General features: G+C 36.7%; 1 protein-coding gene across 2 annotated transcripts in view; it reads right to left on the bottom strand.

The window, feature by feature from the left end:
• Positions 1–16445, bottom strand: part of RYK (receptor like tyrosine kinase) — a 105977-nt gene that overhangs the window by 14414 nt on the left and 75118 nt on the right. For both annotated transcript variants that reach the window (XM_043595365.1, XM_043595366.1), the window contains exons 10-13: positions 14021–14090; positions 7511–7643; positions 6148–6257; positions 5834–5993 (exon numbers count right to left, since the gene is read on the bottom strand). In XM_043595365.1, coding sequence (XP_043451300.1) covers positions 5834–5993; positions 6148–6257; positions 7511–7643; positions 14021–14090 — 473 coding nt within the window. The remainder of the gene's footprint in view (positions 1–5833; positions 5994–6147; positions 6258–7510; positions 7644–14020; positions 14091–16445) is intronic.

Here is a 16445-nt window from a genome sequence, read left to right as displayed (position 1 = left end):
TTATGTTTAAATCATGAGTCTAAGATTGTTGATGTGTAAAATCTGCAACTATAATGGAAATGAATAAATACTGGGAATCTACACATTATTCTAAAATGAGTAAGAAACAATATAAAATAGGAAGTTTTCCATACTTTTAAAAACATTAGGTATTCTCCCAGTGAAGAAATAGGCAAAAGACATGAATAGACACTTCTCCAAAGAAGACATCCACATGGCCAACCAACACATGAAAAAATGCTCAACATCACTCATCATCAGGGAAATACAAATCAAAACCACAATGAGATACCACCTCACAGCTGTCAGAATGGCTAACCTTAACCACTCAGGAAACAACAGATGTTGGCGAGGATGCGGAGAAAGAGGATCTCTTTTGCACTCCTGGTGGGAATGCAAACTGGTGCAGCCACTCTGGAAAACAGTATGGAGGTTCCTCAAAAAATTAAAAATAGAACTGCCCTATGACCCAGCAATTGCATTACTAGGTATTTATCCAAGGGATACAGGTGTGCTGTTTCGAAGGGACACATGCACCCCCATGTTTATAGCAGCACTATCAACATTAGCCAAAGTATGGAAAGAGCCCAAATGTCCATTGATGAATGAATGGATAAAGAAGATGTGGTATATATATATATATACAGTGGAGTATTACTCAGCAATCAAAAAGAATGAAATCTTGCCATTTGCAACTACATGCATGGAACTAGAGGATATAATGCTAAGCGAAATTAATCAGAAAAAGACAAATATCATATGACTCCATTCATATGAGGAATTTAAGAGACAAAACAGATGAACATAAGGGAAGAGAAGCAAAAAAAAAAAAAAAAAAAGGGAGGGGGACAAAACATAAGAGACTCTTAAATATAGAGAACCATCAGAGGGTTGCTGGAGGGGTTGTGGGAGGGGGGATGGGCTAAACGGGCATTAAGGAAACTACTCCTGAAATCATTGTTGCACTATATGCTAACCTGGATATAAATTTAAAAAATAAATTATAAAACTTTCAAATAAATAAAACAAAAACCAAAAACGTAGAAGCTATAGTTCTCAAACCCCTCCTCCCCCAAATGCTACATATTCTCTGAAAACCGTACCTTTCTCTTTGATACCACAGTAGTTCAGAAGACCACTCTTCATGAGTGTATTACCAATGTGAATTTCTTCTGCTTAAGGCATGGGCAATGACTTTCCATGACACTGGGCAAATGAGCAGTAAGAAGCACTCTGCTATAGATATAGTTATCTAGATACCTAGATCTAGATAACTAAATTTCCCTCCTTCTTCTAGGTCATCTTTAATGTTCACAAAATAAATATTGTAAAGGCACAAGAAACACATTTTAATTTACTCTGTACCCTAAAACTGTTCAAATACCTTAAAGAGTCTCATTACAGTAAGTCATACTGATAAGATTAGCATGGAAATCATTTCCTTGACTTGTTTTTGCCAAGAAAATGTTTTTTAAAAACAATGTAATACTATAAAGACAAAAAAGTACTAAGAAAGAAACTCTTAATTGTGCATTCCTGATTGCATTTAGTCTCTTAACAGGAGGTAGTCTCTTAATAGCAGAATTATGTTAGCTACTATAATTACCTAAATAATTGAAAGAAGATATAAATCAAGAAATCTATTTTCAAATAAAGGAAAAGAAAGTCACACAAAAAAATCCATGGTGGTATCTATATCTGATGAAAACAGAATAAAAACAATATCCAGAAATTCTTAAGAATGCCTAAGATGATGTCATATCTTGGAATAATAAAATAGATTTATAACCAGTCAAATCTAGTTGTGCATATTTCCTAAGTTCAACAGTTAAAAGCTGATATTAACATTATAAGAATATTGACATACTGAAATATTGAATCTTTTCAGTAAAAATTATGGAAACACAATCAAGAGATGCAATGTATTATTTTTAAGATAGAAAACATTAATGTATTTCCAAATAAATCACATAGAATTTTCAACTATAAAAAAAAAAGCAAAAATGTTAAGGCTCTTTTAAAGGACAAAGAAAATGCCCCCTCCAAGGCAGTTATATCATTTGTTAGGTGCTACATTTACACCTGAAATGTGTATTTTACATGTGTAGGACTCTGTTGGGAGTGGAGTTACATTACTTATCTTGCATATGACTACACACAAAGCTTTTCAGCCCCAAACCAGTATTTCAAATGGAGCTTTTGAACCCCCAACTCCATCCATAATGGAAAAGTGGGAACAGAGAACAATGATTATGCATAAAGATTTTCAATACAAGTGTTAACAAGCAATCTTTAACATTTGTGTTTTAATGTAAGAATTCAAAAAGTATTTAATCCCACAAAACTGAATACACTAATAGTGAGTGTGACATCACAGTCATAGGACACAGAAAAGTGTTCCTATTCCTTTTAATCTTAACTATCCAAGACAAAAGATATTTAAATGGAAAATATATACACACACATATATTTTAAAAGAAATTAATTTCTAAGAATCTAAAGAAGAAAAATCTGAACATTTTAGGAGCTAACCATATTAAATGTAAATCCATGGGTTTTCTCACTATCACATTCTAAGTACAGCCAGAAGAATTTGGGTTACACAGAGATTTCAAATAAGTTTATGCCAAGATACACTAAAAGTAATTATGATTTTAAAGTAAGTCTGCTGTTAAGTTGCTCACCATTAAGTTCATGGAGATTTTTAAAAAATAAAGCTGTCAAGTGATCAACCAGCAAGCAATAAGGTATCTAGTACAACTACATTCTGAGAGAAGACAGATTCTTACATAAAATATATGAACTCTTGCAAAATTTATAAAATACCATAACCATAAAAGTAACTAATTCTAAATATAATTTTGAAATGTTTGCTCAAGTAAACCATGTATCCTCAACTTGGGACTTGACCAGCTAATACAGGAGAGTGTACTCGGCTGAAGAGATGTAGATCACATTGCTCAGGGATGTATTATTTTTTTTTTAATGTTTATTTTTGAAGGTAAGAGACACAGAGCGGGAGCAGAGGAGGGGCAAAGAAAGAGGGAGACACAGAATCCAAGCGGGCTGCAGACTCTGAGTGGTCCACACAGAGCCCGACACGAGGCTTGAACCCATGAACCATGAGACCATGACCTGAGCCGAAGTCGGATGCTTCACCGACTGAGCCACCCAGGCACCCCACCTAGGGATGTATTATTAACTATAGTTTCATTGGTTGAAAGTGTATTATCTAATTTAACTTTCACTCAGGAGTTCCTGTGAAATATTTAATCATAAATGTTATAAAAAATAATTCCATTACTTCTCAAACTTAGAGTGGAATAACCTACACAGCTAAATACATTAAATTAAGCAGTGCATTTTCTAGGGGCTTCCACTGTAAGAGCAAACAGCACTATTGGCCATCTTGTATATTCCCTTGAAATAGAAACTATCACTACTCCTTTTACTGAGAGATTAATCAAACAATTCCCAATCTCTTGAAGTTACATGGCATACTTGTTATTTAAGAAACATCTTCCATTTCCTGCCCACTAGACTAGTTTTGGGTTCACCCCAACTGCCCCTTCATTTCTGCTAAGGCAATTATGCTATATTTCAATGAGTAACAAAATCACAAATTTTAAAAAATCAACCATGGAAAAAAATAGTAACATCCCAAAGAGATGAGTGACTTAATCTTTTAAATCAACAATGGAGTAAGAATTTAAAAAAACTATATTGGGGCGCCTGGGTGGCGCAGTCAGTTAAGCGTCCGACTTCAGCCAGGTCACGATCTCGCGGTCCGGGAGTTCGAGCCCCGCGTCAGGCTCTGGGCTGATGGCTCAGAGCCTGGAGCCTGTTTCCGATTCTGTGTCTCCCTCTCTCTCTGCCCCTCCCCCGTTCATGCTCTGTCTCTTTCTGTCCCAAAAATAAATAAACATTGAAAAAAAAATTTTTTTTTAAAAATAAAAAAAATAAAAAAAATAAAAAAACTATATTGAACAAAGTTACTTTTCTTCACTCAAAAATGTTCAGATTTCTACCCCTTTCTATTAAAGGGGTAGATCTGAAAACCATATAGTTCTAGTTTAACTGATATTATGTTTTAAGCTATGTGCTAAAAACGTTAAACTCATTTGTACTCCCATGAAAACAGCTTTGCTTAATGTAGAAGCTGGCAAAGAATTCCAGCTACAATTCGGAACTTCTAAATAAAGATCTGGCAACCTCCAAAACATATCAATAAGAGCATAATTTGTCCTTACTGATATTCATACAGGAGCTGTGTGCTAGACTAAAATCAAACTCCGCTTTCCCATTTTATATTATTTGAGAAAAATCGGTATCAAAACTGAAAATACAACGTTTCCCTCCCACCCCCAAAAAAGCTTATCCTGGATTATATAGGTGGGTCCTAAATGCAATCATAAATATCTTTATAAGATAGAGGGAGAAGGAGTTTTAAGAGACAGACACACACAGAAGAGAAGGTGATAGGAACATGCAGCAGAGAGATGCAGCCATGAGCCAAGAAATGCCAACAGCCATCAGCAGCTGGAAAAAAAAAGGAAAGTTTCCCCCTTAGGGGCTCTGGAGGGAGCATGGCCCTGCCTACACCTTCATATCAGACATCTGACCTCCAGAATTCAATTGTGAGAATAAACCTCTCTTGTTTTACCACCAAGGTTGCATAATTTGTTACAGCATCCAGAGGACACTAATACAACTAAAGAAATGAGGGCATTAAAAAAGCAATCCTTAAAGCACACAAACTTAGAAGTAAAAGGGTAACCCTATATTATAAGTAAAATCTACTGATGTAAACCACAAGATACAAGGATATAATAAGCCCAATTTTTACAGTTGAAACTTCAAAGCAAACAATTCTATAAGATTTTATATTTATTTATTTTTAAAAATTTATGTCAAGTTAGCTAATATATAGTGTATACAGTGTGCTCTTGGCTTTGGGGGTAGATTCCTGTGATTCATCGTTTACATACAATACCCAGTGCTCATCCCAACAAGTGCCCTCCTCAATGCCCATCACCCATTTCTCCCCTTCCCCAACCCCCCATCAACCCTCAGTTTGCTCTCTGCATTCAAGTCTCTTATGGTTTTATATTTAATACTAACATATCATTGAGTGGTCACAGAGGGCGACCCTATAAGCAAAAGTTTTACCTAATCTCTATTCAGCTACAGTAACAAACTGTACTGAGATAGAAAAATAAATCCATCTTTCAAATGAGACTAAAAAGTGAGAAATTAAAAGCAATTTAAAATGTCTACAAAATACCCACAAGTAAACGTGGCTACTGAAACTATTCATCACTAAGTATAAAGGATCCCACTATATGATCTTCTCTGGTGGGCAGAACTACTCAGAAACAGACAAAAGGGAAGAGAGTGGCATCTGGGGAATTACAAATAACACAGTTCATAATGTTGGAAGAGGATGTTTGAAAGGAACAATAAATCTTTATGATCTGGCAATCACTTGGTTCTTCTGAGACTTACATAAGAAAAAAAAAACCCAAATACTGAAATCTCTCTAAGCCTTAGTAGCTACCTTTAAAACTGGGATATTCGTGTCTAGCTACTTCATAGTGTTAACAGCCCCCTCACAGGGTTACTCTGAGGATGAAATGTGATTACACACATTGATGGCCCATGGTCTGAGTCACAGCATCTTTCCATGAACTGGCTGACTGGAGCTAACTACACTTGCTTTCTCAATGAAACATTTCAGGGAACAGTTACTAAATTAAAAAAAATATGTAGAAAAAAAATTAAAACATAAAGCCTCTTCACCATTCTATTGATATCCAAGATTCCCAGCACTTACCACATCACTAGCACTGGAGAACTCATTATTAACCAGACTTTCCAGAGCCATCCACCGAACTGGCCTGTTTTCATTGTCCCCCAGACAGTGATAGTCCATGGGGAACAAGTCTCTGGAGAGGGCATTGTCTGTGATCTTAACTTGAAGTGTGTCATCAATCCTGAAAAGTAAAGACATGAGCATCAAATGCAATCAGACTGTTTAAAACATATGAATCAGGGTTACTCTTACAATTCCCACAGTGACTCCTGGAGAGAGCCCAAATCCAGAGAAAACTAAACATCAGAAGACAGTGACAAGCTCATGGCACCTACACACAGTTCCTAGCAGCCAGGTCTTTGTGGATGACTTCCCTTCTGGCCAGATAGCTCATTCCACAGGCAATCTGAATGGCCATGTGTACCAGGTCTTGTTGAGAAATTGCCTGTGGTTAAAAAAAAAAAAAAAAATGACATTGCTTGTAGTTAGCACAAAAATTATGATGGCAGCTACTTATTTTATTCCATAATCCTACTCCATCCCAAAATACTTCTTTACACCTACACTTGACTTTTAAAAAGCTACTTCTTGACCAAGAATATGTTCCCATGGCTCCCTAATATTTGTATCTACTAGTACTTATCATTCTGTAATGTAACTTACCATTTACTTCACACTGTCTCTCTCATCGGTTAGGTAGATCTCCCCAACAACTAGGACTTACAATAGGTGCCCAATAAATATCTGTTCCATGAATGCCAAATTCTCAAGATAATATTTCAAATGTTTATTATTTGATAACCTGTTCTTTAAAATCAAAAGTTTTTATTAGGAGATTATCTCTGGAGACCATTTTCAAACTAATATAAGTCTATAGCTCTCACTACTGATATGCTCCTCTAGAGCCACTATTGTAGTACTGTGGGCTAAGGAGTGAAATTCTTCCTCAGGTAATGTTGATGGGCTGCAGCCTCCAACAATTTTTGGGGAACCCTGGCTTTAATCCTGTCAATTTACAAAGCATATTGACTTATAGGTCACTCGATGCAGCATTTGAATCCACTTTCTCTGGGCAACTGTAGTAAGTACATCATTATAAACTCTAAAACAAACAATACAGCTACAAGTTACAGTAGGCAACAAAACACCAGCTAGGCTTTACTACCACTACCATCATAATGTGTCTGGAATATAACCAAATGCTTCACAGCCATGTGCACAAGCAGCAAAGAGAAGGAAACTCCTAAGTGATCGATATCTTATAGCCAAGCATATTAAAAACAGATCCATTATCCCCATAATCTAGACCTCCAGTCACGACCAGCTTTTGGTATAATATGGACCAAATGACTCTGTCAAGTGTGTTTCCATTCCTACAAGGGAGATCTAGTACCAGTGCCTTCAAAGAGTTATCAGGAAAATGGCTGAGATGGTGTTAGAGAGGGTCTGAGGTGATTATAAATAAACACACAATGGATAAAAGAAGAAAGTTCAGCCATCAGTGAAGTGCAACCTTTAAGACAGGAATCATAAACCATCTTACTCTAAATCAACAGGGTATAAATATCTTCTAGTTCATTTTGAGTTTCTTTTTACAGGTTTTTAAACAGTTTATATATAGGAAGGTTAACATCTATTTTTAAAGATAATATCAGAAGTTCCCGGCAAATAATTAGTATTGGGGCAAATTTTTCTCACCTGCGGATTATTGGCCTCTACTAATTTGCACTGCCGTAAAAACAACTTAAGATTCCCCCAATTCATGTAAGGCAGTATCACCATGGGCTTTTCTCCTTCTTCTATACACACATGCGTAATAGGAAGAAGATTTCTACAAAATAATGAAATCAGGAGAAAGACAAGTGAAATCTAAAACCTCAAGGGCTTATTTTTAATAAAAAGCAATAAAGGTAACCTAAAACAAACCCAGAAAATCTCAAACATACTTAAAAACATGATAACCATTAAAAATGTAATAATGTTATAAATGCCCCTTAAAACTAGACATCAGTGTTGCCCACATATACACTTGGTGGATAGATAGGGAAAAGCTGTAAACTCAAAGTTGTTTCCCGTGGACTGGATTCTCTGAAAACACTCTCTAGTCACACTAAAACTTTACTCTTGTGGGGTAATCAGAGACATCTAAAAAATGACTTGATGCGTTTATATAACATCCTCTTTAGTCCATCAACACATTAAAGAAAAGCAGACCCCATGCAGACTATGGACCAGAATATGCTATCAAGAAGGCCTCAGAGAGGCTGCAACTGCCACAAAAGCCAAGATGCCCTTAGCTGGTCCCATGGGACTTAGAATCTGATTTCCAAATCCTAAATTTACCATGTACTGTTTGTGCAACCATCTCTCCTGGCCTTAGTTTCCATACCTCTAACATGGCATCATACCAACCATAAAATGTTGTTATGATGTACAAGATAAAGCCAACCATGTAGTAAGCAGTATTGTTTCTCTTTAAATTTCCATGGCACACATAAATACTTTCATCCTATTTCCTGACGACACCTCTTTCCATTGATACCTGGAAATAATTTAATTTTCTTCAAGGTTTGTAACTTTTTACCTAATTATCTCATTTTCCCAACTATGCCAAAAAAGGCAAAAACATGAATTCTTATTTTTATGCCCAATGCTTTGTATTCTGTGCCATAGAAAATAAGCATTTAATAAATATTTGATAAATAACACAAGTATCACAGCCTTAAAAACAATCCTACTCCTTAACTTAGTAAATTCTGCCTCTAAGGATATTTAATAAAGAAATAATATCAAACATTAAAAAGCTACATGAACAAGGATAGTTAATGAAATATTAATAGCAAAAAGTTACAAACAACTAATAGCACACCCAAATAGCAGGATAGTACATAACAATTAAATGGTCACAAAGAGATGTTAAGAAAAGAAGAGTAAAAGTTTATCTTATATGAAAGCAAGATACAAAATTTACATATGTTTGCAGGGTAATTTCAAAGATGGGAGAAAAACTAATAAAACTCTGCATAGAAATATGACAAGAATTAAAAGTTGTTGTCTTTGAGTTGTGGGGCTTTAGATCATTTCTATCTTGCTTTCTATGTTTTTTTTCTAAATTGTTTCAATTGAGCATGTGTCTCTCTTAAAACCACAGTCACACAACTCTGACCCAACGGTGCACAAGTGAAAGCTGCGGACTCCTCTACTGCTATGTAGGACTTACTAATAGGGAAAGCACTGACCCCTAAGCAGCAGAAAATGAGGACTCAAGAGATTACTAGACCTGCACAAAAAAAGCTCCTAGTACAGCTTCTGCTTGCCATTACAGCCTAAGAGTGGCAGTGATGATTAGTCCCACTCAGTTGAGTGAAGAAACCCATGCAAAGAGAGGTTAGGTTATCTGCCAAGCACAAACAACAAGTGCATGGAGAAGAAAATTCAAAACTTCATCCAGTTCCAAAACCCTTTGCTTTTCCCTGGCTCACTGGATATTCCCTCCCGGGAGAGCAAGAAGGAATGCACGGGAAGTGACAGTGCCTCTTTTCTTACCAAGTCCCATGCACACTAAAACGAGTACAACAGGTTTGCATTCAGGTTTAACTGAGCACACAATGATTTGAGGTGTAATGTGAAGAGTTACCTGATCTAACATCCCCAAAATTATTTCTCTGCTCCTCTCCTCAGGTCTGAAATTCACTGAGCAGAGTTAAAGGCATTTTATCCAGGCACAGTAAGTTTGCTGTTTGAGATCAAATCATTTGCTCAATCACCAGGGGATTAAAAGCCCTCTAGGAGAGGTAACAAGTTGCACGAACATGTTTTTTTTTTTTAATTTTTTAAATATTTTATTTATTTTTGAAAGACCGAGACAGAGCGCAAGCAGGGGAGGGGCAGAGACAGAGGGAGACACAGAATCTGAAGCAGGCTCCAGGCTCTGAGCTGTCAGCACAGAGTCCCACGTGGAGTGCGAACCCACAAACCATGAGGCCATAATCTGAGCCAAAGTCAGACACTTAACCAACTGAACCACCTGGGCACCCCTGCATGAACATGTTTTAAAGTACAAATGGCTGGCCTTCATTCTATCCATTTTATAAAGAAAAGGAGGATAAAAAGGAAGATCTGGGACCTAGATGAAGAGCGGATGAGAGTAGAAACTGGTGCTGTAGGCAAGAACAAGGTAGAAACAGGGAAGGTTCTGTGGGGACATGAGACAAGAACTGCACGCAGTTCTCAGTCTTGCCAAGCGTGCCTGCAGAGTGAGGGCTGGGAGGCACTCAGTGTGAGGTCACCACCAGGCAACTTCAGGCCAATGGAGAGCCAAACTGCACACAGAAATAACTCAAGACGGGGCGCCTGGGTGGCGCAGTCGGTTAAGCGTCCGACTTCAGCCAGGTCATGATCTCGCAGTCCGGGAGTTCGAGCCCCGCGTCGGGCTCTGGGCTGATGGCTCAGAGCCTGGAGCCTGTTTCCGATTCTGTGTCTCCCTCTCTCTCTGCCCCTCCCCCGTTCATGCTCTGTCTCTCTCTGTCCCAAAATAAATAAATGTTGAAAAAAAAAATTTAAAAAAAAAAAAAAAGAAATAACTCAAGAGTACTTTAATATGAAGCACTTCGGATGTAATTAAAATAAATTGGTATCTTTTTATTTATACAGCTATTTCAATTTACAGTAAATATTATTCTCATAAATTCCAGCAGAAAAAGGAATAAAAAGAATTTCAAAATACTTAAAATATATCAACACTTTACAATTCTTATTCTTGGAATGTTAAAACATGAAGTAAACATGCTTTGCATGTGGAATTGCGTACCACAACCAGTTTTAAAAAGTTAAATTCTGAAATGAGGTGTCATTTCTTACTAAGTGTATTTTGTTGGCTTGATAAGTTGTACAATATGAACACTGAAGATCATTAGTTCATTTTTGTCCCTCAGGCCTAGCAGAGTTCCAAGTACAAAACTGGTGCTAAATGAATTAGAATAAGAGAATGAACAAATAAATGCACAGATGCACGCACCCATGATACTCATTAAAAACTAGGAGTCCTGGTATTACTCTACAGCCAGGAAGAACAATTAGCCATGACCAAACTAGACAATCTGCCTTTAGAAGACTTTCCCCAATCGCTGAATGTCCAGTATGAGCCCTATTCAGCATGTGGCATTCCATCACCTAAGGTGTCCTGGGCTGCTAATTCATCTTGATAGGATGCTGGAAAACCGTACAGGCTAAAGCCACATGAGAAATGCTGCAAATACTTGCTCTGAACGTTATTCAGCCAAAGCACCTAGGCTACAGTGGATATAAAACTGCTTCTTGGGAAAATCTTGGCTTTGTCTACATTTATCCCTGTTTCCCACTTCTGTGAAGTGTACAGACCTTTTATCAGGGTAAGAATACTAGGTAGGTACCTAAATACTAGGTTGACATTACATACTAGTATTAAACACTTTTGGCTCTTCCTCTCAGAGTCAGCAGAATAGAACATCAAGCACTTCCAATCTGCTCAAGAAGGACATTTCTAAATGACCATTATCCAGTTCTTGTTTTGTTACTAAAAGGAAACAAAATGTATTTTTTATAAAATATAATCTCAGGAATGTTATCCATGCATTCCTCTGTAAATACGTTCTATACTTGGACTGAATCAGACCAATGGAAGGTAACATTCTTCAATCACTTGACTTTAACCCTTCAATGGGACATCTTCAGTCCGACCATTACTGTATGTCCAATTTTTTCAAACACCCTGGGCTTTTTTATGCTCAATGAAACTGAAAAGTGTATCTGTTCATTATATTAATCAATGCCCCAAGTATGATAAGCCTAATGTGACATCTACTTGAGAATTTGAAACTAGGAAAACTTTTTTCCTCCCCCAAAGAAGATTTGTTTCTTTCCCTTCTAATACTGAGATTTATCAACTTTTAATGTTTCCCCAGAAACTAAAAGATGTTTTATGTTCAATCACAGCAAAAATATTTGTATCCTTATTGTTGGCTTATTTGTTTTCTCCCCCACCATCACAAAGCCATAAAACTCAACTTTCATTACCATTTTATTGCTCTCACTACTGCTGCCTTCTTTTTAGGTTCTCAAATTCTTTCAAATAGGAACCAAAGTATAAATGAAACTCAAAAATAAAACTCTGCATAGTCATCTTATTTTTTGGCAGAACTCAAGTAACTGCTCAAAGTACAAAGAAATTAAAATGCATGATGCCTTTTGCATGCATCACTTGTGTGTGTGTGTGTGTGTGTGTGTGTGTGTGTGTTTCCCCAGAAGTCCATAAATATCTTCCAACAGGGATGGTCACTGACCCATTTTTTTAAACATATGCAACCAAATCTGCAATAGGCATACAAATTAAGCTGACTCTATGTAGTTTTTTTTCTTTTTAAAAACCTTGCCCCAATACTGATACTGCAGCATGTTGAGATACAATATTTCAGTCTTTTTGTTTCAGAAGATAGAGCTTTTGTTATAGCTCTGTAAGAGGACTGATATGAGTTTTTTTTTTTTAAAGTTCTTCATACAGAAATACATGTATTTCTTAAAAACCATACTATGACCTAATGACAAGATCGTGGTCAACCATTCAATGAACTGCTCCAAATCTTTTTTAAATGTAGATATGAATTCATAGTAACTTACATAAAAAGTTAGATACATTGCTCTGTTATATTAAGAAGCCTGTTAACCTTGTTGAAGATAATAATGGTATTATGATTATATTAAAACATCTTCGGAGCACCTGGGTGGTTCAGTCATTAAGCATTTGACTCTTGATTTTCAGCTTGGGTCATCTCACGGTTCGTGAGGTTCAGCCCCACATTGGGTTCTGCGCTGACAGCGCGGAGCCTGCTTGGATTCTCCCTCCCTCTCTCTCTGCCCCTCCCCCACTTGTTCCCTCTCTCTCAATAAGTAAATATTTTTTAAAAAAATCTTCATGGGGGGAGGGGAATTGCAGGCTGGAAATGAATTTAAGTGCTGAGATGTCTAGTTTACTTTAAAATATTTCTACACTCCTAAATATCTATGTATCATCTAGGCAGATAATAGACATTTATATACACCAAACAAAAGTGGTAAAATGTTAACTTTCACTAAATTTAGGAGATGGGATTACTGGTGTTTATTATTCTTATCTCTGGTATTCTATGTTAAAGAATTTCATAGCAGGTATTTTTTAAATATTTTTTTAATATTTTTTTTCAAGTTTTTATTTATTTATTTTGAGAGACAGAGAATGAGTAAGAGAGGGAGAGAATCCCAAGCAGGCTCCGTACTGTCAGCTTGAAGCCCAATGTAGGGGCTTGCACTCACAAACTTTGAGAACCCATGAGACAAAACCAATAGTTGGATGCTTGACCGACTGAGCCACCTACGCACCCCCATAGCAGGTATTTAAAAAAAAAAAAATTTTAATGTTTATTTATTTTTGACAGAGAAAGAGACAGAGCATGCATGAATGGAGGAGGGGAAGAGAGAGAGGGAGACACAGAATCTGAAGGAGGCTCCAGGCTTCAAGCTGTCATCACAGAGCTAGAAACAGGGCTTGAACTCACAGACCACGAGATCATGACCTGAGCCAAAGGTCATAAGCTTAACCGACTGAGCCACCCCGGCGCCTTTTTTGTTTTTTAATTTTTTTTAATGTTTATTTATTTTTGACAGAGAGTATAGCAGATATATATCACTATCCTAATTTTTAAAGAATAATATGCACACAAATATGTAAAAACTCCCTTTCTCAAAAGTTTAGCTATGTGGGGCGCCTGGGTGGCGCAGTCGGTTAAGCATCCGACTTCAGCCAGGTCACGATCTCACGGTCCGTGAGTTCGAGCCCTGCATCAGGCTCTGGGCTGATGGCTCGGAGCCTGGAGCCTGTTTCCGATTCTGTGTCTGCCTCTCTCTCTGCCCCTCCCCCGTTCATGCTCTGTCTCTCTCTGTCCCAAAAATAAATAAAAAAACGTTGAAAAAAAAATTAAAAAAAAAAAAGTTTAGCTATGTTTTATCCAGCTATGTTTTCTTTTCTTCCTTAGAATCTATTGCATTTTTTAATTTTTTTCACTGATATTCTATTTAAAAAATAAGGGCATTCCAAAAAGCTTTCAATTCAGAACATATCACAACTTTCTTAAATAAAAATGTAGTATACAATGTTACCATGCTTAACACTTAAATGCTGGGTAGTTTTCCTCTCACCTGTGATGAAGACCTCGTAGCTTACAACTTTCAGTGAGCATCATTGTCACCTGAATTTCAGAAGCTTGATCTATATAAAGAAAAGGACATTGTCATGGATGTTAACACTATATATGTGACAAGACCTATTCTGCTATTAGCAAAAATTTATCTCAAACTATAGGATGAATTTTCATTATAAGATACAGGTAAATCTACATAGGTCTAGCCTATTTCTATTATCAAATTACAAAATATTACAAAATTCTATTGCAACAGGCAGTGTTTCATTTAATAGATGAACATTAACAGAAGCCATGAAGAATAAATTTGAGTATGTAAAAATTAGAAATTAAGTAAGGTTCCATAAAAAAAGTAAAGAAAGTAGTAGCAGGCTGGAAAAATACACATAAAGGGCTAATTTCATTTTTTCCCTTCTTTAAAGAACTCCTACAAACCAATAAGAGAAAAATTTAAAGAGTCAAAAGATAAAAGCATAAACTTTACTGAAAAAAAGCAACACAAATGACAAAAAAAATTACAAAATGACTTTTAGCTTCACCCTTCTGTAAAGACAAACAAACTAAATTAAGAGGTATCATTTTCTTGGTCAGAGTGGGACAAAAACAATCAGCTACCTGCCAGTTTGGGCAGGAGTGTGATGAAACAGGTTCATCAATAGCATCTTGGGAAAGCGAGGGAAGCAATACCCAACAAAGTGTAAAAATACATATACTCTACATCATCAGCCCACTATTAAGAGCATAATCTACAGATATAGTCACAAAAGTTCATCTACATATAATGTAACAAGAATATTATTCACTTGTAATAGCAAAAAATTCAAAACAACCCAAAGTGCCCATCAAAAGAGAATCAGTTAAATTAGCACACTGGGATACTATGCAATTACTTTTAAAAAATAAGATTTAAGTCTCTATGTATGACAGAAAATCTCCAAGATATATTAAATTTTATTTATTTTTTTTTTAATTTTTTTTTAACGTTTATTTATTTTTGAGACAGAGACAGAGCGTGAACAGGGGAGGGTCAGAGAGAGGGAGACACAGAATCTGAAACAGGCTCCAGGCTCCGAGCTGTCAGCACAGAGCCCGACGCGGGGCTCGAACTCACGGACCGCAAGATCATGACCTGAGCCGAAGTCGGCCGCCCAACCGACTGAGCCACCCAGGCGCCCCGATATATTAAATTTTAAAACCAAGGTGACAAATTGTTTGAGTGACCAGTTATGTTTTAAAAACAAATTATTTCAGGGGCGCCTGGGTGGCGCAGTCGGTTAAGCGTCCGACTTCAGCCAGGTCACGATCTCGCGGTCCGGGAGTTCGAGCCCCGCGTCGGGCTCTGGGCTGATGGCTCAGAGCCTGGAGCCTGTTTCCGATTCTGTGTCTCCCTCTCTCTCTGCCCCTCCCCCGTTCATGCTCTGTCTCTCTCTGTCCCAAAAATAAATAAACGTTGAAAAAAAATTAAAAAAAAAAAATAAATAAAAACAAATTATTTGAAAAATTAGATACATCTGGACACATTTTTTTTCTTACTCATGAAGAGAATCATAATAAATTGTTAATGATGGTTAGGTTTAGAGATGGGAGAATTTAAATTTTGCACCTTTCTCTTCAATTTACATGTTCAAACCTTAGAAACATAAAACTATAAAAAAAAATGACCACAGGGGTTCTGAAGGGAGATTGTGGCCCTTTTATTTTCTTCTTACCTATCTGAGTTAAAAGCTAGCAAACAAAAAGAACTGATATTAAATAGCATCTGAACTTATGGTTTTTGGTCCAAAGTAACAGAACTATAATTGGCTTTTAGTTCAATGTTTTTGAAACACAAAACACAATAATGCAATTTACTAGTATCTTTAGTTTGCGCCTCCAAAGGAATTGTAAGTCAGCAAATATCTGCACAAATCTATAAGCATTATTCATCTTATGGGGGCCACTACTTTAATAATGAGGATATTCTCCACTATTTAAAAAGAACATTTCCATTAAGTGAATGGCATATTTTCATTATAAAATTGGAAATGAGTTTCAGTTTTTTAAAAACCAGCCTGAAAATGGGAATGCAAGCTGGTGCAGCCGCTCTGGAAAACAGTATGGAGGTTCCTCAAAAAACTAAAAACAGAACTACCCTACAACCCAGCAATTGCACTACTAGGTATTTATGCAAGGGATACAGGTATGCCGCTTCAAAGGGACACATGCACCCCCATGTTTATAGCAGCACTAGCGACAATAGCCAAAGTATGGAAAGAGCCCAAATGTCCACCCATGGATGAATGGATAAAGATGTGTTGTATATATACAATGGAATATTACTCAGCAATCAAAAAGAATGAAATCTTGCCATTTGCAACTACATGGATGGAACTGGAGGGTATTATGTTAAGTGAAATTAGTCAGAGAAGGACAAAAATCATATG

Source organism: Prionailurus bengalensis, chromosome C2 (genome assembly GCF_016509475.1).
Source record: "Prionailurus bengalensis isolate Pbe53 chromosome C2, Fcat_Pben_1.1_paternal_pri, whole genome shotgun sequence".
In the NCBI taxonomy this organism is placed as follows: domain Eukaryota; kingdom Metazoa; phylum Chordata; class Mammalia; order Carnivora; family Felidae; genus Prionailurus; species Prionailurus bengalensis.
The sequence above is the reverse complement of the archived record's forward strand: the minus strand, read 5'-3'. Positions and strand labels throughout refer to the sequence as shown.